Source organism: Stigmatopora nigra, chromosome 1 (genome assembly GCF_051989575.1).
Source record: "Stigmatopora nigra isolate UIUO_SnigA chromosome 1, RoL_Snig_1.1, whole genome shotgun sequence".
Taxonomy (NCBI): domain Eukaryota; kingdom Metazoa; phylum Chordata; class Actinopteri; order Syngnathiformes; family Syngnathidae; genus Stigmatopora; species Stigmatopora nigra.
Genome location: NC_135508.1, coordinates 25,255,525 through 25,282,500, shown reverse-complemented (window position 1 = coordinate 25,282,500; position 26,976 = coordinate 25,255,525). Strand labels below are relative to the sequence as shown.

Genomic DNA, 26,976 nt, shown 5'->3' with positions numbered 1-26,976 from the left:
CTTTCCTTTGCTTTGGTCCGCTCATTTTTCCAGAAGGGCTCAAATGACAATGAGAAAATTAAAGAGAGATAAACAAAGAGAAAGGCGCGACTCAACAAAGGCCTAAATGTCAGCGCGCCATTTATTGGTGAAACACGGTATTGCATGGACAAGATGTAATGAATGAAGCATTATTATTTTATTTATTGGACAAGCTCGGCGGGCCGGATTAAATTGTCTAATGGGCCGTATACGGCCCGCGGGCCGTAGTTTGCCCATGCACAGACTCTGGACTGTGCAGGAGGACTTGGACCAAAACTCCCATTATCTTGTTTCTTTTCATCCATATCAAGCAGAGAGAAACTATTTTTGCTGAGTAAAGTATTTGAAGAAATTGGACATCTTTATATATAAATATATATATTTATTTATTACTTTATATATTTATATATAAATTAATTTCATTATGATTCCGCTTGTGTACCTGTAATTTTGTACAGGTGTCAAAATATGTCATGGTAGTAATAATAGAAGTGATCTTACGTCACATTTTTTTGATTATCACTGCCATGTCTGGTCTACATGATCCGCAATATTCAAATGATTACTGCACACAACATTTTGTACACCATATTTGGAGAAACACTGCCACCTTTTAGTCTCTAGGTCAAATCATTATAGCTATGGTTAATGTTTGTCAACTGAAGTTCATCCATAATGAATAGAAGCCCTCTAATTTTATGCAATTATACGCTTCCAATGTGTTTGCTTCGGTAAACAGCTTGTCTGTTCTCGCTTTACTGTGGTGGTGTACACAGAATATGGTCCATTATTTCGTACTTAACCTAAATAACTATGGTAAGGTGTCTCTTTTACCACCTCATCTAACAAGCTAATGCTGTAGTGCCTTAAAAGACTAAACTATGGTTGGTTGAACAGTCTCAAGCTGCACTTTTTTTCAGTTCCTGCAGTTTTTGTCCTCTTCACATATTTCCAAGTAAGACACTCCTCAACCCATTCCCAACTCAAGCAACCTATCTGACAGTCGTATTTATATGAACTCTAATAGGATAAAATAAGCATTATATTAGAATACTGAGGAAACAAATATTCTACTGAAAAACGGTAAGAAAACAGCGTCCAAAATAATCACTCTGTCTCCTAAAGCTTGGAGTAGTACAGTTACAACTCTAATGAAAACATTCTTTTGTTGCTTTGGTTTAAGAGGAAAGAGCAGTAAAATAAACAGGCATGAAGATTGTTACTTGCTGTGGGCCAGCCACTTCTGAAGAACAGAAAACAGACTTCAACTAGAACAAAATTTTGGATACATGTATTTTTTACCGGATGACCAAAATTTGTGGCCTGGTGGTCAGAGGTTAGCATGTTGGGCTCACAGCTCTGAGGTCCTGGGTTCAAATCCAGGTCGCTTCACCTTTATGGAGTTTGCTTGTTCTCCCCGGGCCTGCAGGGGTTTCCTCCAGGTACTCTGGTTTCCTAATCAGGATTAAGCAGTCTGGCTGAATCATTAAAGCCTTGATTGCATTATTTTCTGCTCAAAGCAGATGAAATCTGAGGATATTGTACTTAATATATGTAACAAATTATGGCAGTAATGGTGCTTACAATTGGGCTGTAAATTATTGCCTCAAAATGAAACGGCAGACTTCACAATATTTAGACAAAGCCATGTCTGCAATACAATTTGTTAGGTTGGTTGGTTGTGTTGTGCTTTTTTTCTTGTTCTGCTTTTTTTCATTTTTCCTTGTGTGTTTTCCTTGGGTTTTTTTTCCCAGTGATTGGCCATTGTGTTCACCTGGCATTTCACCCCCTACCCCTTGGTGTATCCACTACTAACTTCTTCTTGTGTTAACTAGGTGTTCGTAATTGTCTTGTCGACTCATGTCAGTCTATTTAAACCTGTCGTGTTTGTCAGTTCATCATCGGTTTGTCTGCTTTGCTACATTTGATGTTCCACGTTCCATGTCCCGTGATCCTTGTTTCCCCACGTCCACACCTTCAGGTTTGAGTTTGTTATTTTATTTTCAAGTCTTTGTTATTTTCTAAAAATCCTGCCTCAGTTATTAATGTTTTGTTTGAGCATTCCACGTCCTTGCCTGCTTCCCTGCATTTGGGTCCACTCCATGTTCCACACTCGACATCATTAAAGACGCAATACAATTGATTCCATTTGTTATAATAAGGCAATGAAAATGTGGTTAAAATACATCAAAGAGTTACAGAAATCTCTCATTTTGTATTAAGTCTGTCCTATTTTGAAATTTGACCTTTCTCATTAGTGTTTTCCCTCTTGCAGACATTGATGAATGCCGTCTTAACAATGGTGGTTGTGACCATGTTTGTCGGAACACAGTAGGCAGCTTTGAGTGCAGCTGCAAGAAAGGCTACAAGCTTCTGACCAATGAGAGGACATGTCAAGGTACGTCTACTTTTGCTTATTGGTTTGTATAGTTCCATCAATGAGAATGACACATGATCATTTATTCCTAGATTAAACAATTTTTAGTCTTGATCAACACTCCACTGGCACCCCATAGTTAAAGCATTTAGTAGTTTTATCTGTTTAATGATTCAAAATTCCTTAAATATATTTTTAATCCAATTTTGCTGTTGGCCAGCGAACCAGGCTGAGTAACTGAAAGTAGTGAGGGCAAACAATGGTGTAGTCGCAAGCAACACCCTCACCAATGTAGTGTCATTGTTATTGTGGCTAGTTCCTGGCATTTTGCCTGTTTTTGCCCAAAAAATTCAATCTTTTTATCAGAACAATGGTTGATACATTTAGGGAATTGCTCTAACACGAACACAATCCATAAACGCTTTGACTAATTTTCTTCCAAAGGGAAAGTTTCAAAAAGTTGAAATGAACCAGCCGGTGACTCTTTAGTTGTTTGATCAAAACATTTTATCAGAGACCACCTTAACCCAGTGACAAATGGTCTGTTCCCATTGAAGAGTTGTTGACAATGACATTGGGATAAAAACATGGCTTTTGTTGTAACCATCTATTATATATATATATATATATATATATATATATATATATATATATATATATATATATATATATATATATATATATATATATATATATATATATATATATATATATATATATATATATATATATATATATATATATATATATATATATATATATATATATATATATATATATATATATATATATATATATATATATATATATATATATATATATATATATATATATATATATATATATTTATTTATTTATTTATTTATATAGCTGCAGTCAGTTAGGAATATTCTTATCTTCATTGCACAGCAGAACAACACCAGAACAACAAAAATGCTTTTTAAAATCATATTTACTTTACTATATTTACCTATATATATATATATATATATATATATATAAATTATATATTATATATTATATATATATATATATATATATATATATATATATATATATATATATATATATATATATATATATATATATATATATATATATATATATATATATATATATATATATATATATATATATATATATATATATATATATATATATATATATATATATATATATATATATATATATATATATATATATATATATATATATATATATATATATATATATATATATATATATATATATATATATATATATATATATATATATATATTTATATAGCTGCAGTCAGCTAGGAATATTCTTATCTTCATTGCACACCAGAACAACACCAGAACAACAAAAATGCTTTTTAAAATCATATTTACTTTACTATATTTACTTTTCTTTTAATGTAAGGTAACGTCAAATTCTGCAACAGAAAAGGGGAACCATCAGGCCAGGTTTAAACATTGACTGTGACCTGCCCTGCACTAAGTCGATGCGGAGGCCTCAAATCCACTTAAAGAGCCATTAAGTGTATCTGCGGGGTGTTGAGATGTGTAAATGGAATTCTAAAGTTATCTTGGTTTAAACAGTCACGGTGCTACCTAGCTGTCAGTGGACCATGGCCCATATATCAGGATGGGGCATGTCTGCTGAACCACTGCCAGCATTCCTTTAACTACAACGCCTCCCGTGTTTCGCCTTCTGCTTTTCCCTTCTAATTCATTCGAGGTCAGTCTGGGACATGTTCTGCCATTTCTCTTCAAAGGACCTACGCAAGGGTGAACTGACCTAAAATCACAGATATCCCCTTTTTAATGTTTTTTTTATACTTGATTAATTGACTTCACAATTTAAAAAGTTTTAGTTTTTAGTCACACAAAAGGAACCATGCGGTTCATGCATTCTGTTCCCTACCCACATCCCGCATACTTCACCAAAGCTGATTGGCAAATAAGGGTTATGGGAGTCCCAGATGTCTTCAGCATACATTATATAATGAGAAGTTGTTCACCGGCATACCTAATTGCATCACCTGATCCAGTCAGCACTACTAAAACCCACTAGACTGTACTGTTATAATTATACAGAATGCTAATTAATATAGATAATACAAAGATGAACAAGAGCCCCAACTGTCTCGTATGCTCGTATCTCAAATTTGTCTTGTGTCTCAGGGCCAAGAATTTGCTCAGGAATTTTCCTTGTATCTCAAATTTCTCATATGATACCCTTTCATGTATCTCAAGGTAATAATGAGTCGCTTGTGCGTAGGCCTCAAATATCTGTGGTCGAGATTTCAATCCCAGGTGGGTCTTCACTTTGTGGAGTCGGCAAGTTCTCCTCTGGCTTGCGTCAGTTTTCTCCCACAACCAAAAAACGTGCAGGGTCGGCTCGTTGGACATTATAAATTGCCCTTAGGAATGTCTGTGAGCATGAATGGTTTCTCGTCTCCATCTGCCTTGCGATTGACTGGACACGAACTACCTGGTGCCGGAAGTCATCCCCTAACCCCTAACCGGAGCACCTGAAGAAAACCCATGCAATCCCAGACAGAACATGCAAACTCCACACAGGAGTGTGTGAGGCCAGCGTGCTAACCCCTCAGCCGCCGGGCCGCCCAGTTTTTTGTATGATGCTTTATAGTGAAGAAAATTGCAAACACAGCAGTCGTTCAAATTTTAAAGACAATGTAGACCAAACATGGCCGCGATAATAAAACAACATGACGTAAGATCACCTCTATTAATACTACCATAATATGTTTTTGCGCCGATTCAAAAATACAAACACACAAGTACAGTCATCAAAAATCTATTCATTAAATGTTACAGTTGTATAGGCATATGGAAAGACAAATGTCATATCTAAATATAATCTATATATAAAAAAATTGTAAAGACTGTAGTACTGTACTCAGTAAAGATAGTTTCCCTGCGCTTGATTCATTCATTCATTCATTCATTCATTCATTCATTCATTCATTCATTCATTCATTCATTCATTCATTCATTCATTCATTCATTCATTCATTCATTCATTCATTCATTCATTCATTCATTCATTCATTCATTCATTCATTCATTCATTCATTCATTCATTCGTTCGTTCGTTCGTTCGTTCTTTCGTTCATTCATTCATTCATTCATTCATTCATTCATTCATTCATTCATTCATTCATTCATTCATTCATTCATTCATTCATTCATTCATTCATTCATTCATTCATTCATTCATTCGTTGCAGGGTTTGCAGGATCCTAACCCAGCTTACTTCGGGCGAAAATAAGGCTACACCCTAGACAGGTCGGCAGTGAGCCGTAGAGCACACAGAGAAACAAACCACCATCGGCACTCACAATCATGCTGCTATCAATCAGCGAGAATCAAGCCTGCGCCTGCCCACACTGAAGTCAGAAAAGTGAATATCTACACCACGAGACGGACACTTGATTTAAAAAAAAAAGCTTTAGTCCGAGTCCTCTTCGGCAGATTCAAGAGGCATTGGATCATCGACGGAATCTTCAGGAGGGCTCATAGGGGCAGCAGGAGTATATGGATTGTGTGTCGTGTTACCGCAAGTTTATAGTCCTGATGGATGTGAGAAAAAACTGTCCTCAAGCCTATTTATCCGTACTTTATGAGATCTATAGCGTCTGCCAGAGGGCAGCAGCAGGAACAGATTGCGACCAGGGTGGTATGGGTCCCCGATGATGTTCCTGGCTCTGCTGAGGTTGTTGTTGTTAGGCCACGCTAGAGCTGCAACTGGAACACGGATTAGTTCATCCAGGGTAGCAGGAGGTGTGGGGCAGTGCGAATATCTCCGGCTGGATGAAACACTTGGGTGCCACGTTTCTGGTTGGCAGCTCTGGCTGGTATTTGTTGGATTCGCAGGCCGGGACGGATGGCCTCTCAGGAGACACCTCGTGAAGGTTGCACCTTGTCTCTGCTGAGGTAACAAGGGCTGGGAATGTCTTCCAGAGAGGGCAGAGAGCAGCCGACAATGTTCTGGGCAATGTGAATCACTTTCTGCATGGCCTTTTTGTCTGCTGCCGTGCTTCCAGCGTTTCATACTGTGATGCAGTATGCCATGATGCTCTGATTGGCTCTATAGAAGGTTACCAGAAGGTTAGTGTCCAAGTTGTTCCTCTTGAGTACCCTGAGGAAATGGAGTCATTTCTGGGCCTACTCCCGTGGTGTTTGTAGATCAGGAGAGCTTATCCGTGACGTGGACCCCCAGGAATTTAAAGGACTGGACCCTGTCTCCATTTATGAGGAGTGGGGCCAGATCTGTGCTGTGTTTGCGAGAGTCCAGGATTATTTAATACTTTCTATTAACATCTCATCTAATTTCTGAACTGCTTTGTCCTCACTTGGGTCGCAGGGGGCTGCTAAAGCCTAGCCCAGCTGAGCGGGCCAGAGGCAGGCACAAGGAGACAAACAACCATTCATGCTCGCACTCGTACCTCGGGCCAATTTAGAGTGTCCAATCAGCCTACCGTGCATGTATTTGGAATGTGGAAAGAAACCAGAGTATCCGGAGAAAACCCACGAAGACCCGGGGAGAACATGCAAACTCCAGACAGGTGGACCGACCTGAATGTGAGCCCAGGGCTCCTTCTGTGTGGCCGATGAGCTAAACATTCATTCGCCTGGCCGCTTACTTTTCTTTCACATTCTTGGTAAAAGAAAAAGATTGACAGGCTCTCAGAGAAGAAAGTGTACATGCACTCTACCATCTATTGTCCGTTACTCCTGCTGTTACGACGTCACCTCCAAAAGTGAAAACTCATTTTGCCACTTCAAAATGGAAAACATTGTGACTGCAGGAACGAGTGTAATCACTGCACCACATAGAAACAAAAGATTTTTTTTCTTACTCTCTGTGTTATTATTGCGATGTCGTCCATTGAAATGCATGACAAGCAAGACACAAGGAGCAAAGTAGGTTGGACACTGCTTTTTGTGGTTATTGAGCAATTTAGACATTTATAACAGTTTTTCCCCATCTTTGGCAGACATTGATGAGTGCTCCTTCGACCGTGCCTGCGATCATTTCTGTGTCAACTCTGCCGGAAGTTTCCAGTGCCTTTGTCATAAAGGCTATGTCATCTATGGCCTGGCGCACTGCGGAGGTGAGACGGCTACATTTTTAGTGGTGGGGTGCTGTGTAAATCAATTGTCCATTCTATCTCTCCTCTTCAAAACCATAATGAAATTCTATTTGCGGGAAGACGGCATCACAAGCAGATTGATTTATTTGAGTTCATAAAAAGTGTTGGCTTGTTTCAACATTCAGCTGCATGCCTCCTAAGATCCCATATGAATGAAGGTGCCAGATGCCCGGATTGTCATTAAGTGTTCTTTTACAAGGAGGAAGGGGAGGGGGGGGGGGTCTTCTAATTAGATACGTCTGATAAACGCTCAAGTCTTAAGAATTCTAAACCAACAAATCATCACATTTTGTTTCCTCCCATGGTTTCAAGGTGTAAAGTCCTCCCAATCCATCTAATTAATCTTAATGTCACCACAGTAAGAATATCAACATAAAAAAAGTCCCTCCACACAACCACATCTAAAGATATAGTGTAACTAAACACTTGCCTTGCTGGACTATTCAGATTGAGCTGGTTTAAGTCTATGCAAGATAATTTCCAAATAGACTAAATTGAGCAAAAACAGTTGGCTGCCCGGAAGGCAGGAAATCATTCTAAGATTACACAAACTCTTGGCAGCCAAGTAAAGCATAGGTTAGTTGTGCTGTAGTTAATAGACTAAAACGTGATTTCACATAAGTGTTAGGCTACTTCACTTCAAGGTGGAGTGTAACTTGTAAGAATACGGTACTGCGGATTAGATAACCAATAGAAAAAGTATCAAGTTCTGAATCTTGTAAGGAGTAGGGTTGCATTTTATGGGGGTTGGGGGGTAATGATCATGTTTAGGGAGGAAGTAAAAAAACAAAGACAAGAAATGAGGTACTTTTCACACCACTTTTCTCAACATATAAGAATAGCGGCAAAGAAATATCTACCGTATTTTCTTCACTTAAGGTGCAAGTAAAAGATTTCAATTTAAGCCAGCTTTACGCCTTATAAATCCAACGCAATTCATCAATACAGTAATACCTTGAGATACAACTTTAATGCTTTCTGAGACCGAGCTCGTATGTCAATTTACTCTGATCTCATATCAACGTTTTCTATAGAAATGAACTAAATACAAATTAATTTGTTCCGACCCTCTGAAAAAAAAAAATATAAATATATATATATATATATATATATATATATATATATATATATATATATATATATATATATATATATATATATATATATATATATATATATATATATATATATATATATATATATACATATACATATACATATACATATACATATACATATACATATACATATACATATACATATATATATATATATATATATATATATATATATATATATATATATATATATATATATATATATATATATATATATATATATATATATATATATATATATATATATATATATATATATATATATATATATATATATATATATATATATATATATATATATATATATATATATATATATTTATTTTTTTATTCTATTGGTGAGTTCTAGTAGCAAGCGGAAGACATGGGGAGTGGCTTCCACTTGCGAGTTTCTGTGTGGATTTTCACACCTTATGACCTTTTTTTTTAAATTAACAAACTGTTTATCTTTTATCCACATTAAAAGAAGGTTCTCCATCTCGTTATGATTGTCACTGTGCAGCTTGGAAATTATTGTTAGTCTTTGGAAGGCTTGATATCCGTAATAGCGTCCTTCTGCTTCAAGATGGTGAATATTGTTGAAAAACTCAAACGCTCCGACCAGTTCTCGTAGAGATCTTTACACATGGGAGATGGGGACAAGAACAACTGTATGCTGAATTCATAAGCAACCTCTCACGTCTCATATGCTTGTATCTCAAAATTTGTCTCGTACCTCAAAGTAATAATTTTACACATCTCAAATTCCACCTTTGTCGGGGAACTCGTATGTCTAGGGATTATGGATTTGGTTCATCGTTATGGAATTCCCTTTAGCACAACTCCATCTAGTTGATTTATAAAACTACTTCTAACAACTACTACTACAGCTCCATCTAGTGAATGTATAACACAATGCTCTACTACTGCTACTACTACGACTGCTCCCACTACTAGTGTTGCTACTACTACTGCTCCTACTACTATTGCTGCAATACTACTGCTACTACTACCACCACAGCCACTACTACTGGGCACTGGGTGTACCTTATATTCATTAATTCATTTTCTGAACCGCTTTATCCACACAAGGTTTGCGTGGGGTGCTAAATCCTATCCCAGCTTTTGGGAGAGTAGTAATACTGTGATCCTTCTTCACTTCGCGGCTTAACTTTCACTGCGTCGGCGGGTGCTTTGGCGGCCTGTGACTCCGCTGTCGGCTGGGGCTTCGGTGGCCCGTGTCCGCGCCAACGGCCCGTGTCCGCGCCATCAGCCCGTGTCCGCGCCATCGGCCCATGTCCGCGCCATCGGCCAGGGCTTTGGCGGCCAGGGCTTCGGCGGCCCGTGTCCGCGGCGCTGGCCAGGCCTTCGACTGCCCACGCCAGCGACGTAGATCGGTGATCCGGCGGCCAGCAAGGTCTGCCCCGGAACAGGGAGCAACAGGTATTTTGGAAGAGGATGCCGTACAATTTTATTCAAAAACAAAGGGAAAATGCCAGGCTTCACACGGAATGCATCTGTGGGGATGCTGCTGGTTAGCTTCATGGAAAAGCCGGCCTTAACCAACATTTAAAGCCATAAATCAAAACAATTACAAGGTTATTGAATAATCCAACAGCATAAGCAAAAAAGAACATCTGCAATTATAATAACAATTAAGGTATTTAATATTAATAAAAAGAGGAAACTAAAAAAAACTTCATTTGAATTTAAACAATCAAGCCTTCATTCGACATAACAATTCCATAAAGAAGCGAGAAGGGCGTCACAATGTAGAAACACTATGCGAGCGTTCCCGGAAGTGATTGATATCCATTTGCTGGTATCAAGAGTTCTTGACGGCTCTTCGCTGCAAACCCAGATCAACAGTCCTCGAAGTCCAGGACGAGGACTAGGTGACTTGTTACGACCCCGAGTTCTCTTCAGACAATTTGAAGACGCTTTCATACAAAAAAAATGATTAAATGCACACATATAATAGTTTTACAGAAAAAACCCAACAGATTTTAAGGCATTAACTTCTTGGTGACTTAATTTCTGTGAACACAACCTCACATTAGGAGATTTAATTAATTTTGGGAGATTTTTTTTATAAAATTCAGAAATTTAAAAGCATTACATGACTTATTTATTACATCACTAAAACCGTCAGTGTGAAAAATTTGATTTTGGAATAATTTTTGGGGTTGATAGGATTCCTGTTGATAAAACTTGAGAGCGACTTTTATTGTTAATATAGGCAACAGTTTTACCTTAGAAGATTTGCTTTGATTTTCTTTCAATGAAAAAGCATGCCACAGCCCAAAATAGGTTGGAAAACCAGTTTAGCACACTGCTGGTGAATGGATTTTCATCGTTGCTGTCGGAAATATTAGATACCCTTCACATTTACGGAGCTCCCTACTGTATTTCTTCACCGGCCACTCAGAACTAAGCTCAGATTGCGTTCGCTGTGCTTCGTTAACCCCAAAATATTTCCGAGAGCCATGGAGGGGTGTTTGACAAGAGGCTCGCACACAACAAACCCTGTCAGATCAGCGCCCGCTGTCAATTATTGTTCTGTGACCTGTCGGCATTGTTCCCAAGTGCGAGTTCTCAGAGCCTTTGCTTTGCAAAACATTCCGCTCGCTTCTCTGCAAAAAAATACACTCAGTGCTTTTGTGACTTCAGACATCCACAAGTGTATGACAATTATTTCATATTCATGCTTTCTGTTTATGTTGTGGATGAGATGCAAAGGTTGGTAACTTCTGATGTATGTGCACTCAATCTATCTTATATTTTTAGATATTGATGAATGCAGTATAAATCGAGGAGGGTGTAAGTACGGCTGCATTAACACTCTGGGAAGTTATGAGTGTACCTGCCCGACTGGATTCAAACTGCACTGGAACAGAAAGGATTGTATTGGTATGTAGCAGAACTGTCCTCTAGCGGTAAAGAGACATACAGCTTTGGTTGATTTTAAAGTTTTGGCTTTTATCGAATTAGAGTTGGTGAAATGTCCTCCAGGCCTTGTCGCCCCAAAGGCGACTTTAACCTGTAGCAAAACGGGCAAGAAAGAGAGCTGCTCCCTGACTTGTGCCTCCAAAGCACACTACCTGGCAGGTATGTTCCATGCAAACCACTTTAAAGTTATGCACACTTTAAACATTAAATCTGCGCTTAACCCTTTCATGCAAAACTTCAGATTTTTTTGCGTCATTCATTTCACGCAATGGTTGAAAATTGACGGTGCTTGATGCCCCTCCCAGGATTAGAAATTTAGTGCCCTCAATGGCACTGAAAGATGGGCGTTGCCAGCCGCACCACATCCAACCTTCCAATTAAAATTAATTGGTATCGTTATCAATGTCATACATAGGAAAAAAACAACAACTTTAGACAGTGTTACTTGGAGCTGTAACCAGTGTGTACTTTACTACAGTTTGTATTCATTTTAATTATATTAATGTATTCATTATTATTTTTTATACAAACAAATATTTGAAAAATACACCAATGCTTGATATAATTAAAATATAATAATTTATAATATTATTTGTATTTTCTCGCTTGTAAGCCATACTAAAATTATGACTGAATCAAGGGTACGGCTCGTATGCGCATCCGGAGGAGTCGGCGAATTAACATATACTATTTGTTGGTGATTTTCTGTTTTTCAGTAAGAAAACAAGCATTACTGGATGAATTACTAACTTCCCTATGATATTGACCCTAAAAATGTGCCTTTGATTCATACAGTATCTCAGAGATACCACGTGCAATGATTTTTCTTAAGATTTTCCCTTCAAATTAAAACATTTGTATTCTTTATTAAAACCACGAACACCGCCTCCTGGTGTAGAGGTTCACTCGCCTGACTAAGGTGCAGGCAGGCGCGCGCTCAATTCATGCTGGTGGTGGTATGATTGGGAGTGCGAATGGTTGTTTGTCTCTCTGTGTGCCCTACGACTGACTGGCGACCAGTCTAGGGTGTAGTCTGCCTTTCACCCGAAGACACCTGGGTTAGGATGGGTGGTATGGAAGATGAATTAATTAATTAATTTATGAATCAGGGGGCAGCTTATACGTGAGAAATTGTTGAATTCAACGATTTTGAGGCAATTTTAAGGATGCTGCTTATGCGTGGGGGTAGCTTATATGCGAGAAAATACGGTAAATAAAGGTTTCTGGTGGTGTTGAAGACTCCCCTTTTGCTGGAACCAATCCCAGCTGACTTCGGGCCAGAGGCGGGGGACACTCTCAATCGGTGGCCAGCCAATCGCAGGGCACAAGGAGACGGACAACTGTGCACACTCACACCCATACCTAGGCGCAATTTCAACCCAGGACCCCAGAGCTGTGAGGCCCAACGTGCTAACCACTTGCATCACTTGGCCACCCGGTTAAAGGTTTTATGTGTCAAATTTTAATGTCTGCCTATCAGGTGTGCTCAATTGTTAAGCAACTTCCTTTCTTCCGCAAAGTCAAAAATAGTGAGATATCTTGCAGAGGGTTACAGTACTTTTAACATTGCCTAGCTTCTCACGCAGCCAAGGTATGAAAGGCTGAAAAACGACCATCACAGAACAAGACACAAAAGTTGAAACGTCATGACTGGGCCAAGAAATATCTCAGGACTGACTTTTCTCATGTTTTATGAACTGATGAAATGAGAGTGAATCTTGATGGGTCCGTGCCTGGATCAGTAATATGCAGAAAGCTCCAGTACGACTCAGACACCAGGACGTTGTAGGTGGGCAACAGGTATGGGCTGGTATCATCAAAAATGACTTTGTGGGGCCTTCTTGGTCTGAGGATAGAGTTAAGTTGATCTCCTAGTCCTACTGCCCATTTCTGAAAGACACCTTCAAGCAGTGGTACAGGAAGAAGTCTGCATTCTCCCAGAAAGAAATCACGATTTTCATGCAGGACCATGCATCATCACACGTATCCAAGTACTTCACAGCGCGGCTGACAAAAAAGGGCCTAAATCAGTGCTTTTCAAATAGTGGGGCGCGCCCCCCCTGGGGGGGCACGATGCGATACCTGGGGGGGGGGGGGGGGGGGCGCGTGTAACCCTGGGGAACAGGATTTTATTTGGCCGTACTAGTATAAAGTGTAATTGCGCATCCACAACAGTAGCTGGCAGTGGCGCTCTCATTGTTACTTCTGTCATGTTTGTGAGAGTGCAACATTTCACATGTTGTACCTATAACACTTTTATAAAATGATTTTATTTATAGTCACGGTGGGAAGTGGGGGGGCGCGAATAGTTTTCTTCTTGCTAGGGGGGGGCCTAACAGAAAATAATTGAGAAGCACTGGCCTAAATGAAGAAAAACTAATGACATGGCCTCCTTCTCCATAGGCTTAAAAGTGGCTATATTGGTCACTGATTTGTTTCTGAATGTGAGAAATGTGTATTTGTGAATGTTGAGATGTCTTATTGGTTTCCCTGGTAATTACAATCGGTATATATTTGTTTTTTTTCGTTACGTTCCTTAATAATTACCCACAGACACAGGTATCCTGCTAAAATAGTTAAAACTAAAAAATCCCCACACCAACTCCTAAAAATATTCAGCTTTGATGTTAATTACTCGTACTGGTTGCTGTTCAATAATAACATTAATCTTCAAGAATACAATTTGCCTAACAATTCTGAACTTCTTGTATTGGCCTCGGGTCAGTAAATGTTGCACCCAGATGAAAATATTGTTTATAAACGAACATTTCGTGAATGCAAATGCTTCACGCAGCTAATTTAGATATACCTAAGCTGTGTTTCAAAAGTCCTATATATTTGGTTGTGTCTTAATAATTCCGATCATATCTTGTTTTGATTTTGTTTTATGTGTGTTCTTAAAGAGTCCGACAATAGTTACTCGGTAAGTTGTGGCATCCCTATTGTTCGAGGAAAGTCTCCCATCAGGCTCAACTCCAGTAGCAGCCAAAGCTGCATAGGTGCGTCCTCAATGTGTTGCAGTCATTTATTACAATTATGTGCCTCCAATTTACGTTTGATGTCTTTATCTGTAGAGACTTTGGCACCTCCAGTGAAGCAGACAGCATCTTTCAAGATTAAAAATGCTAAATGCCACCTGCACCCTAAATTGACTGGTAGGACAGAAGATCGCGGACGTACTTTAGGACCAGGTCTGTCTTTATCTTGGTTCATTTTTAAAATAATATGAAACAGCGGTGTGTCTGGCAAATTGATTCTTATCACGATTCGTTTCTTTAAGATGATAGCAGAATTTTTTTTTTAATATTATTTTGAAAAAAAAGTCAAAATTTACATAAATACATATCATTATTACTTTCTGTAATGTTATTCAGCGCTAAAGTAAAAAAATGTTTTGTTTTATGTTTGAACAACATACAGCCTTCACTATAACATTTTAATTTTATCGTGCAAACCTCTTTTAGGGCAAAAAGCCATCTTTATTCCAAACCTGCAAAATTAAACATTTATTTAAAAATGTCAGGTCAAAACCTCAAGGCCAAAAGGCAAAAATAACTTAATCGATATAACTGAGGTTCAACACTTTTTTGTATGGGCATTATTGTCCATTTACTGTGATCCTGCTTCACTTCAACTTTCGTGGCTTCACTACATCGTGGAAAAGGTTCATAAAAATGTGAAAATCCATGCTGAAACTCACAAGCAGAAGCCACTCTTCTGTCTTCCGCTTCCTACTAGGAAAATGGCTGAAGACGGAAGACTGTCACTCCACTCAGCACTCTGGAAAAAAATGGTGGGCAACGAGCGGTGGCCGTCATTCTTATCCGAAAATAGAGCTTTCCGAGCGGCCGTGCGGCACTGTGAGGTCGATTTCTATTTATTTATTTGTTTATTTTGGATATTTTATATTTTAAATCAGAAATGCGAGCCCCGTGCAACCTGACGCTATGGGGCTCATTTGAAAATAAAACTTGCTCGGCAAATTGGACGGCAGATGGCACAGCAAAGGGGGATTTTTTTAAAAATCCGAGCCACGGGTTACGACCGATGGCAACAGCCTTGTCTGAAAAAAGTGCTTTAGCTGGCAAGGATGGTGGGATGCAGCTCTGGAAGTTGAGATTCCATTTATGTCCAGGAGATTCGGCGGCCCATATCGCGCCGACGGCTGGCCATCCGGCAGCCCATGCCCGCAGCGGCGGTCCGCGATCCGGCGGCGAGCAACGTCTGCCCCGTGACCCCACCTTGGTAACAGGCAGCGACAAGCTTATTGGAAGTGCTGAAGTGGCTTCATGGAAAACCTAGCCTTAATCAACAAGTTCGACCATCCTCATTCTTTAAAAAAACAAGAACTAGTCTATATTTTGACTGATTCGTATATTTTCTTAGGTCATTTGTTACTGTCGTTAGTTTCTATCTCACACTTAATAATGCGAGTACAGTAATTCGTCCAATATATTGTGGATAATGTAGGCCAGATATTGCCATCTCTCATCTCACATTTTCTGAACTGCTTTATCCTCATTAGTCACAGAGTTTTTCCCAGCTGACTCTGGGCCAGAGAAGATGGACAACCATGCACACTCATACCTAGGGGCAATTTTGAGTGTCCAATCAGCTTACCATGCATGTTATTGCAACCTGGGAGGAAACCGTAGTACCCGTAGGAACACACAGGTGGACATGACCTGGATTTGAACACAGGACCCCAGAGCTGTGTGGCCGACGCACTAACCACTCGCTCCATTGGGCATTTCTGTGGGATACGTTGATTTGAGATAAGAGTGAATTGGCATATGAGCTCAGTTCCGGAACGCGTTAAGCTCGTTTCTCAAGGTACCACTGTAGTTTTTAAGGCCGATCGAAGGTCTTGTGATCAATAATTAAAATATCAGCCTTGATTCCTGCATAATGTGTAGCTCATTGCTATTATTTCATCCATCGACTTGGTGATTAGGGATGGTATGAAGACTAGACTGCTACGGACATGGTTGTACTGCTCAGGTGACTTAGTTTTCTAATTTGTCCACGTGCATGCAACACCCTTTTGGAACATGAAAAGGAATGTGCAATCCCGCAGACGATCCTTTTGATTCATACATTACCTCAGAAATACCATGTGCTATGATTTTTCTCAAGATTGTCCCTCCAAAGTAAAAACATTTGTAAAACCATGTCTTATACGTGAGAAATTTTAAAATTAAACGATTTAAAGGCAATTTTAAGGGTGCAGCTTATACGTGGGGAGGTTTTATGCGAGAAAATACAGACAGTTATCTTTTTATGGCCCAAAAAACTGGTCAGGCCCACATATAGATGGCGCCGCGCACCGTGCGTTTTGCCAGACATTTTGCCAACTGACGTCTGGACGAGGGCCAACTCGCCGAGGGGGCATCTGGCCGAACGTAGAATTAGCCGTACGACTAATTAGCTGACCGACTAGCCAGCCGAAGGACGTGTGTGTGTACATGTTTTTGAACCTCGGCCCACGGGCCATATACGGCCCGTTACAGACAACAACATTCCTTTAGAATACCAAGTTACAGATAACAACATTCAATTAGAATAACAAGTTACAGATAACAACATTCATTTAAAAATAACAAGGGCATTTATTCACGGCCAAACAAAGTAGTCATAACAGTAAGTATTATAATGACAGAAGAAAAAAGTATTTATAACAGTAGATACTGTAATTTACACCGGCATAGAAAATTGAGATTAATCTTTGAGTTAAAGTTCTCAGCAAATTATTTTAGATATATATTTCCTAAAATAATGGGAAAATTATTTAAAATTAAAATATTGTTCTTATTGGTACACATCACTAGAAGTAAGTGTGTTCAATAGCAGTTTCTGGTGATGTTCTCTAAGCCCTCTAGTACTCCAGAAAATTTTAGACACATTCCCCGTGCAAAATGACCCACCAGAACCGAGTGAACCCTCTTTTAATACCCACCCGTACGCACTCTAAACTGTTTTTGAATCGGCAGAACACTTCTGCCTAATGGACAAATAATTTTACTGCTATTTGGTTCGGTACTGGGTTAAAAGTGCACTTTTTACCGGGAAATCAAGCACCCTGGGCTCGGTTATAGTCTCTAAAAATCGCCAGTATTTTTATTAATGCTACAGTATTCGTATTTATTCATTTAATGCTTTTTTGGGCTGGATTTAAAGTCATTTTTGTGCATTTTGGGGCTTTTCACGGCCGCATTTGGACGTTTTGCCTCTCATGGATGTTTTTACGGGAGAAATCACTATCCTGGGCTCAGTTTAAGCTTCCATAGAGCTCCAGTATCTGTATTTAATCATTAAATGCCGTTTTCCGCGTGATTTTAGCACATTTTAGCACATTTTAGCACATTTTAGCCCATTTTAGCGCATTTGGGGTTTTTCGTCATTGACGTCCATGGCTGTCTGTTACCAGGGAAATTACCACTCTGTGCTCGGTCTAAGCTTCCAAACAGCCCCAGTATCTATATTTAATCTTTAAATGATGTTTCCTGCATGATTTTAGCACATTATAAATATTATAAATATACAAAATATTCCTGAATACTCTTGTCACGGGAAGAGTATTGAGGAATATTTTTTTATTAAGCAGCAGCACCATATTTGAACTTTGTAAGACATGCATTTGTTAATGTAAAAATAAAAGATATTTCCCCATCAATTTCTTTGTACTGTGGAATCATTTCATGCAGCCGTGAGAAAAAATGAAGACAAAGAGTAGTTGTTTGATTGATAACTCTTTGGAGTTCGAGATACGCAGAAATATATGCACTTACTGTTATAACTACTTTTTTTCTTCTGTCATTATAGCACTTACTGTTATAACTACTTTTTTTCTTCTGTCACGTACTGTTCTGCATGTGTTTGGCTGTGAATAAAAGCCTTTGTTATTCTAAATGAATTTTGTTATCTGTAATGGGCCGTATAAGGCCCGTGGGCCGAGGTTGAAAAACTTGTACACACACGACCGGGGGCGAGCGCGTCGGCACAACGTTCCTCGGCTGGCTAGTGGGTTGGCTAATTAGTCGTTCGGCTAATTCTACGTTTGGCCAGATGCCCCCTCGGGGAGTTGGCCCTCGCCCAGACGTCAGTTGGCTAAATGTCTTTCGGCAAGTAAACCGTGTGCCGGCGCGCCCAGGTGCAGCGGAGCGGCTCTATGCTCTCCAGTTTGGTGTCGTTTGTTATTTTACTATCGCCAGGATTTAATTACTCTCAGAAGGAAATGCGATATATCCGTCACAAAAGACTACCAACGGACCTACAATATCCCCGAGGACTCCTTTGTGCAGTTTTTTTTTTGGCAGATTGCAAGGGACGACGGACAGAGGCTGCTGAGTAGTGAAGGCGAGTGGGAGTGTAACCACCTATTGTTCATTTCCACCAACACATGTAAAGATTGTTTCACTACCACATGTAAAGATCGTTTCAGATAGATTGTGAACCAATGTGATAAATGCGCAATGTAATATCGTGATATTTAATATAAAAGTGGTTACCGCATCAGGAAGGTTGCTGATGATTTTCCTTAGTTTCAGTAGTGGAAATGTTCTGTAAAAGCCAAATTTAGAGTGTGGTCAATGTAATAATATATTTTAATCTGCTGATGCCATTTTTTCCACAGGTGGTGGTCAGCCCTGCAGTAACTGCTTGGTGACATTTGTCAATCTCAAATGTGACTCGTCAAAGAAAGCAAAAGGGCGCCGTGCTCGCAACCCGACTAACAAAGAAGTAACTCGCATCACATTGGAGCTGGAAGCGGAAGTCAAAGCTGGAGATACGACAGGTCAGTTTTTGATTAAATAGCAAACAAAATAAATGTGTATGTCACTTCATAGATGTCACCACTTGAATTTATTTACATAAACTTTTCTAGGAAGTTGTAACCTCAGCTGCCTTAGACAACGTATGGAGAAACAAGTTAAGACCTACATCAAGGCTCTAAAGAAGTCTATAAACCAAGAGCGTTTCCTGATCCGAGTCGCTGGTTTGGAATACGAGGTTGCCCAAAAACTTCCACAAGCCGCTCCCATTCAAGAAAACTGCAGTCCAGGCTCTGAAAAGGACAGTGGGCGATGCGGTAAATCTGCTGCTTATTTTACATGACTTATTACCGTGGCATCCAGTGACACATTTTTCGCTATTAATAGGGACCGAGCCCCTCCGCTAACGCCAAATTTCTGCAAAGTAGCATTGACACCCCCAAAAAAAGAAGAGTAAAAGATTGACTTCCAACTGACGTCTAGTGTAGTGTAGGTTGGATGCTGTGTGTAATATCAATTAATACAGTGGCTGTCAAAAGTTTACACCTGTAAAGAACATTATTCCATGGGTGCCTTGAGTTGTCCTATCAACTGATTTATTTTATTTTATCGTGATACAATTTTTAGTTTTGATTCATATATAAAGCGCACTGGATTATAAGGCACCCTGTCTATTTTGTAGGAAATGTAAAACTTATGTGCGCCTTATAGTCGTGAAAATACGGTATATATGCAATTAATGTTTTAGTGCCACTGACGGTGGTAGTCATCCAATTAATTGTGTTCAATCGCCCCCCCCCCCCCTAGTCATTATTCTCTCGATACTATACAAAGTATAGTATACATCAGTGGTTCTTAACCTTGTTGATGCTATCGAACACCACCAGTTTCATATGCACTTTCACCGAACCCCATCAGTTTCATATGCACATTCACTGAATCCTACTTTAGTGTAAAATAAAATGTATATTTTTTCAAATTCAAGGTATATAAAAATTCCTTGTCGCACTGGTTGGCCAAGCAATGTCACGTAATCATCTGCAGCCTGTGCTCGTCAAATGGGGCATATTATTGTGACTAGACATGATGAGGCTCCACCGAACCCCTGACACCGACTCACCGAACCCCTAGGGTTCGACAAAACCCAGGTTAAGAACCACTAGTATACATACTATAACTGTGAATTGCATCTAACCCTCTCAGTTAAAATGACTTGAACGTGCAGACCCATCAATGAAAGTCAATGAGTTAATGGTGACCCAGTGGTGGAATTCAAAGTATTCTTTAATGTATTTTTTTGGAACCAATTAGAGTAGATGATATGAATTGAATGATATCATGCTATAAAGATGGTATCAAGTATTTGGCTTGCGTTGAAATGTATGCTAACTTCTAACTACAGCCGTTGTGGATTTTGTTTTTCAGTCAGGTGCTTGGCGGGCTCGTACTACCATGGTGAGCAAGAGCGCTGCGTTCAGTGTCCGCCTGGAACCTTCCAGGAAAGGGAGGGGCAGTTAGCGTGCGACCTGTGTCCGGGCACTGATGGACATGGGCCTGTTGGAGCCCGAAACATTTCGTCATGTGCTGGTTGGTAGCTGAGGTCATACTTCTTATAGTCAAATACGAGGATCTTAACCTGGCTGCTTATCTCTGCAGGCCAATGTCCAACTGGTTTCTTCTCAGGCGACGGTTTCAAACCTTGCCAGTCGTGTCCACAGGGCACATACCAGCCAGATTTGGGTCGAACCTTGTGCTTCCCTTGTGGGGGAGGACTGAGCACCAAGCGCGAGGGTGCCAGCTCCTTCCATGATTGTGAGGTTAAAGGTGAGAAGAGCATGATAAAAACTAAACCTCAAAAAATATTAATTGAGGCAACACTCAATTCTTGCCTTCTTGCATTGATGCTGCAGTGCAGTGTTCTCCAGGTCATTACTACAACACCACAGTGCACCGGTGTATCCGTTGCCCAGTTGGAACCTATCAGACAGAGTTTAGGCAGAACTACTGTATTTCATGCCCTGGAAACACTACCACAGATTTTGATGGCGCCACTAGTGTCTCTCAGTGCAAAAGTGAGTACTAAACGTGATGACCCAAAATTCTTTGGCCTAATTGTGACTAAAAATGTAGTTTTGGCCAAAACAATTTTTGCACCGAAATAAAACTACCGTAAGTTGGGATGAGCCAATAGCTCGGTAGAGTGTGCTTCTCTTAATATTAGAGACAACCTATTTGGAGAATAAGTGTGTTCACTCAGCACATTTATTTGGACATACACTGTAACAGAAGATATTACATGCCCTCGCAAAAGAGTCTTGGCAATATTAAATTCCCACCAGTAGATCTTCTTTCGCCTTCCCCCCGATATAAACAGCAAAATAGAGGGAAAAGCCCCCTCCTCAGTCAACATTTCCCAAGGAAATAAGTTAGTAGTTCACCATGGAGTGAAAACAAGAGTGTCAGTCCACATTTCAATGACATCTATTCGAAGCATGTGTATTTTGCCCTTACTTACCATGCGTCATAAAGAGCATTACTACTTGCATGTGGGAATAAAAAAGGAGCCTTTCATTATTTATCTTTCGATGAGTGGGAAAAAACAACCTATTTTTCATTTTAAAAAAACTAAACTAAATTAAGTAAAATATACCTTGGGAGGGTGATTTGGTTTGCCAGCAGGTTATGTACACTCAGATTCATACTCACATACATACATTAAGTATATACAGTGCGCAAAGTTGAACATTCAATTTTGTATTTTATGTATATATATATATATATATATATATATATATATATATATATATATATATATATATATATATATATATATATATATATATATATATATATATATATATATATATATATATATATATATATATATATATATATATGCACATAAAATATTAAACAATCAGCATAAAATATGAAAAACTGATTACTAATGACATTAATTATGTTTTGAATATCAAAAACATTTTGAATAGGTACTGGTTTTAGGTTTCAGCTAAAGTTCTGTCAACTTCAATTTTTCATTTCGGTGAAGAGTTTTTACAGTGATCCCTCGAATATCGCGGTTAACGTAGACCAGGCCTGGCCACAATAGTCGAAAAATCGTGGAGAAGGGTCACCCGTATTATAACCTTTTTTTCTTCAGTGCTGAGTCCTAGTAGCAAGAGTGGCTTCCACCAGTTTCAGCATGGATTTTCACATTTTATGAACTTAACAAATATATGTATTTTTACAATAATTAATGGTGGGAAAAAATCATGAAGTAGTGAATTTGCCATAAGTGAAGACGCAATATTGCATTCACCTTACATATGAACAAAGCCACTTTTCAAATTTATTTATTTTCTGGTGTTTTTTATTTTCTCCTCCAGAAAATTCTCTATAATTTGCTGAACGTACTTTTTTTTTTATTATTTTTTTTCCGGTGGCGGCCAGGCTCAAGGGGAAAAAAATTCAAAAAACAAGCACGCGCCAGTTATCGAGATTCTAGGAATTCTCGCGAGATTCTATAGAGGACATCCTCTGCTTGAGTGCACCCTTGGTTCCATTCATCCTATTCAGCGCAATCAAGTTTTATTTAGGTATGGGGCAAAGATACTGAGAAGTAGTCCTGTCATTAAATCACATTAAAGCTTATTTTTATAGTTTGTTGACCTTATCCACGTGCCTATCTTCAGGAAAACAGCCATTCATATCCGCTAGATGTTACAAAGCCCAGGAATAGTTGAACAGATTTCGCTTTGTCAATGCATACAAGATGATGCAGTTTAAATGCATCTAAACTTGTTATCTTGTGACTCAACAGACAAACCAGGGGAATGTTTAAATAATAAATGAAATACAGAGCCCCTATGTTGTGCAACTGAGAAACTGGATCCGGCTACTCGTACACCTAAAATCTCACGAGACTTCCAAGTATCTCCATAACTGCTGCTTTCTCGTTTCTTGAATTAATTGTTTTTTTCCCTGAGCCTGGTCGGTAGCGGGGGAAAAAAATAGTGAAAAATAAAAAAAAAAAACAAGCGGCAGTTATCGAGATACTTGGAAGTCTTGCACGAACTACGTTCCACAAATTCTAGACTAGAGGAAAATTGTAAGCGTACCCGTTAATAATGTGACTTAATAATTGGGTTATCTTGCACTTTCTTAGCCCCATATCTATTCTCGATAGCTGATATTTTTTGAAATATTTTTTTCATGGGTGGCTGGGCTGAGAAAAAAACTGAAAAGAAGAGCAAAAAGGAAAAAAAAACACCCCAAAAATAAACTAATTTGAAAAACAAAGAAAGAAATATTAATTCAAAAAACAACCCCAAAAATAAATGAATTGGAAAGACGGAGAAGAAATTTTTTTTTAAAAAACAACCCTAGAAAATTAATAACAAATAAATTTGAACGTCGAAGAAGAAGAAAAAATAATTTAAAAAACAACCCCAAAAAGGAATTAATTTGAAAACTGAACACGGCTTTTTTTTTTAAGGTGAATGCAATAAGCTTCCGTAAAAATGACATTTCCGGGCTTTCACATTAGGACCTGATTGTAATGTGCCGAGATTATGCTTGACTAGACAGGCATTGCGGCGGGGAAATGGGTGAGTTCATGGGCTACATCGAGTCCCCTAACTACCCTGGCAATTACCCGGCAAATGTGGAGTGCATTTGGAACATCAACCCACCCAGCAAGCGCAAGATCCTCATTGTGGTGCCCGAGATCTTCCTGCCCTCAGAAGACGAATGTGGGGATGTGTTGGTGATGAGGAAGAACTGTGAGTATTTTCCCGTCCAGGTGCGGCCTCATCCGCAATCTCAATTCATCATTGACCTCTCTGTGCTTTTTGCAAGGGTCAGCTACGTCTATCACCACCTATGAAACCTGTCAGACATATGAGCGACCCATTGCATTTACGGCACGCTCCAGGCGACTCTGGATTAACTTCAAATCCAATGAGGGCAACAGTGCTAGGGGCTTTCAGATTCCCTACGTGACTTATGATGGTATGCCATGCTATGCTAAGAACTCATGACACTATTCAGCATTTCTTGACAGAGTTGCCTTAAAAATGTGTTTAAACCACACAATAACAGTTGATTTTTTAATCTGATTGCTGAATTGTGCATAAGGCATAAGAAAAAAACAACCACAAAAAACAAATCACAACCAAAGTTGGACAAAACCAATGAGACAGTTAGAGTGACAATAACTGAATAGTAGTGTCATGTATGTAGGTACATTCTTTTTTAGTTTATGTACTTCTTTTGTAAACATGTTTGTAAAGTAGTAGTTGCTTTTTTATTGCGTGTTTAGATAAACACAATAAAAACTAACTAACCAATACATAGCTGATTTGTGAAAAGTTAAAGGGTTTGGGTTAAGGGGTTCAATCCCTTCCTCTTCCCCTTACCCTGTGAAAAAACATGTATTTATCCCTTTTACCTTTTTTATATCGCTTTCTTAAACTGAACCATGCTTGGACATTGCTTAAACCCAACATCTAACCTGTTCAACAACATCACTCCATGAACACAAAGGCTTCTCAATGTCGTCTGTACCATCTGATACTGTAAATACAACTCTCAAATGATAACACCATACTGGGTGAAAAAATAGGAATATTGTGGAAAAGGTGACTCATTTAGTATTGCTTTGTACATGAGCCGAGCTGTTTGGAAAATTAACCAAATCAGTTTTAGGGTTCACTGAAACGATCATTCAATGCCACCAATTTCAGTTAAAAGGGATTTGATGTTGGCCACTATGTATGCTAGTGAATGATTTGAATTATCACAAGAAAAAACTAACAGGCTATCCAACGTATTTACTCGGAGGCCATTTAAGGGGTGTCCAATCCGTATAAGCTATTGAACAACTTGCTCATTTCTTAACCAATTTTCCCAAGGTTTTCTGTTTTCAAAGCATATGCCCAACGAGTAATCTTATTCAGGGTGTTATTTAGACCACAACATCATTTGCCGTCACCGTCACTTAAGGGGACCAAGGGTAATTTTATGTTGTGTTGCTACTTCAGAGGACTATGAGCAGCTGGTTGAGGACATTGTACGAGATGGAAGACTTTACGCTTCAGAAAACCATCAAGAAATTCTCAAGGTTAGCCCTGCCATTCAATATTCTACAGTAATACCTTGAGATACAAGTTTAATGCGTTCCTGGACCGTATGTCAATTTACTCGTACCACCAATAAATTTTTGTCATATAAAATAACTAAATACAAATTAGTCCGTTGTCACCCTTTAAAAAACACCTTAAAAACATGTTTTTAATTGTTGTAATTCATCACCTACGTTTACAAAGTAACAAATACCTGTCTAGTGGTTATGATATGCAATAAAATGAGACATTATTTTGTACAGTACTATATGGAATTCTTACCTTTGAGACCGACAGTAGGAGCTAATGGCCGCAATGGCAGAGAGAGACTTGATGGCAACACTTTCAGTTCGCTACACATTTGTGACACTATGTAACACAAGCTTAGAATTTAACTAAAAAGAACTTAGCCTACGGAATACACACCTTTATTGTCAAATATCCGAGGCAAATATGCTAATGTCTTTCCCACGGCTTTCGAGTCGGAACGCGCTACTTTCGCATGCCTCACAACCGAGTGTATCCCAGTTAATTTATTAAAGTTATCGAATCAGCCACAACTCTCTTTGAAGTTTTACGCTGGCGCCGAACTCTCTTTCTCAGCTGCTTGCTTTACTTTCAAGTCCTCGTAGATTCCGCTAACTGTTTCTCCTTTATCCATATTAAAAGAAGCTGCTCCTTCTTGTCATGAATATCACTGACCACCTAACGACCGCATCGTATGTCAAATTTTTCTGGATCTCGGGACAAAAATCAGCTCTGAATTTTCCTCGTATCTCAAATTTCTCGGATGTTGGGATACTTGTATGTCAAGGTATTACTGTAATTGTTTTTCAAAAATAATTGTCGATAGCCTTGGACGTACATCAAGTTTGACTATGACATTGAATAATGAACCGAAATCTATTTAACATGTTAATTCTCCTCTGCTACAATGTGATTGGCGGGTTGGGATAAGTTTTTTACTACGGTTTGGTCGTTGGTGACCAGATGAACAAAAATTTTATATGACCTTTATTAGAGGTGCACTGATCACAATTTTTTAGTTCCATCACCAATTTTTGAAAAGCATTAGCTGCCATTCTCGATTTTTAACAATCCTGATTTTGCACATTTATTATTCCAATCAATCGTGCAGTATTTCTCTAAAAGGGACTTGTGGTATAGTGGTTAGCGTGACGGCCTCACAATTCTGAGATTGAACCTCCAATCCCAGGTTTTGACCTTCCTGTGTGGATTTTTCATGTTCTCGGACTTGTGCGGATTTTCTATGGATACTCCAGTTTCGTCCCACATCCCAGAAAACATGCAGGGTAGGCTGATTAAACACTCTAAATTGCCCCCAAGTATGAGTGTGAGCGTGAATAGTAGTCCTTGTGCCCTGTGATTGTTTGGGTGCCAATTCTGGTGTCCCGTGCCCGGTGCCCTGAGTTGGCTGTGATTGGCTCCAGTACCCCTCTTGTGAGGAAAAGCT

General features: G+C 38.9%; 1 protein-coding gene across 7 annotated transcripts in view; it reads left to right on the top strand.

Annotated features, from left to right (window-relative positions):
• The window catches only part of scube3 (signal peptide, CUB domain, EGF-like 3), a 123,732-nt gene that overhangs the window by 92,840 nt on the left and 3,916 nt on the right, over positions 1-26,976 (top strand). For 6 of the 7 annotated variants that reach the window (XM_077713638.1, XM_077713656.1, XM_077713623.1 and 3 more), the window contains 14 exons: positions 2,297-2,419; positions 7,407-7,523; positions 11,447-11,569; positions 11,651-11,767; positions 14,512-14,607; positions 14,683-14,799; positions 19,242-19,403; positions 19,494-19,697; positions 20,806-20,967; positions 21,037-21,204; positions 21,291-21,452; positions 23,964-24,161; positions 24,238-24,390; positions 25,422-25,501. In XM_077713638.1, the coding sequence (XP_077569764.1) occupies positions 2,297-2,419; positions 7,407-7,523; positions 11,447-11,569; positions 11,651-11,767; positions 14,512-14,607; positions 14,683-14,799; positions 19,242-19,403; positions 19,494-19,697; positions 20,806-20,967; positions 21,037-21,204; positions 21,291-21,452; positions 23,964-24,161; positions 24,238-24,390; positions 25,422-25,501 (1,982 nt within the window). The remainder of the gene's footprint in view (positions 1-2,296; positions 2,420-7,406; positions 7,524-11,446; positions 11,570-11,650; positions 11,768-14,511; positions 14,608-14,682; positions 14,800-19,241; positions 19,404-19,493; positions 19,698-20,805; positions 20,968-21,036; positions 21,205-21,290; positions 21,453-23,963; positions 24,162-24,237; positions 24,391-25,421; positions 25,502-26,976) is intronic. The other variant, XM_077713631.1, reaches the window with a different exon arrangement.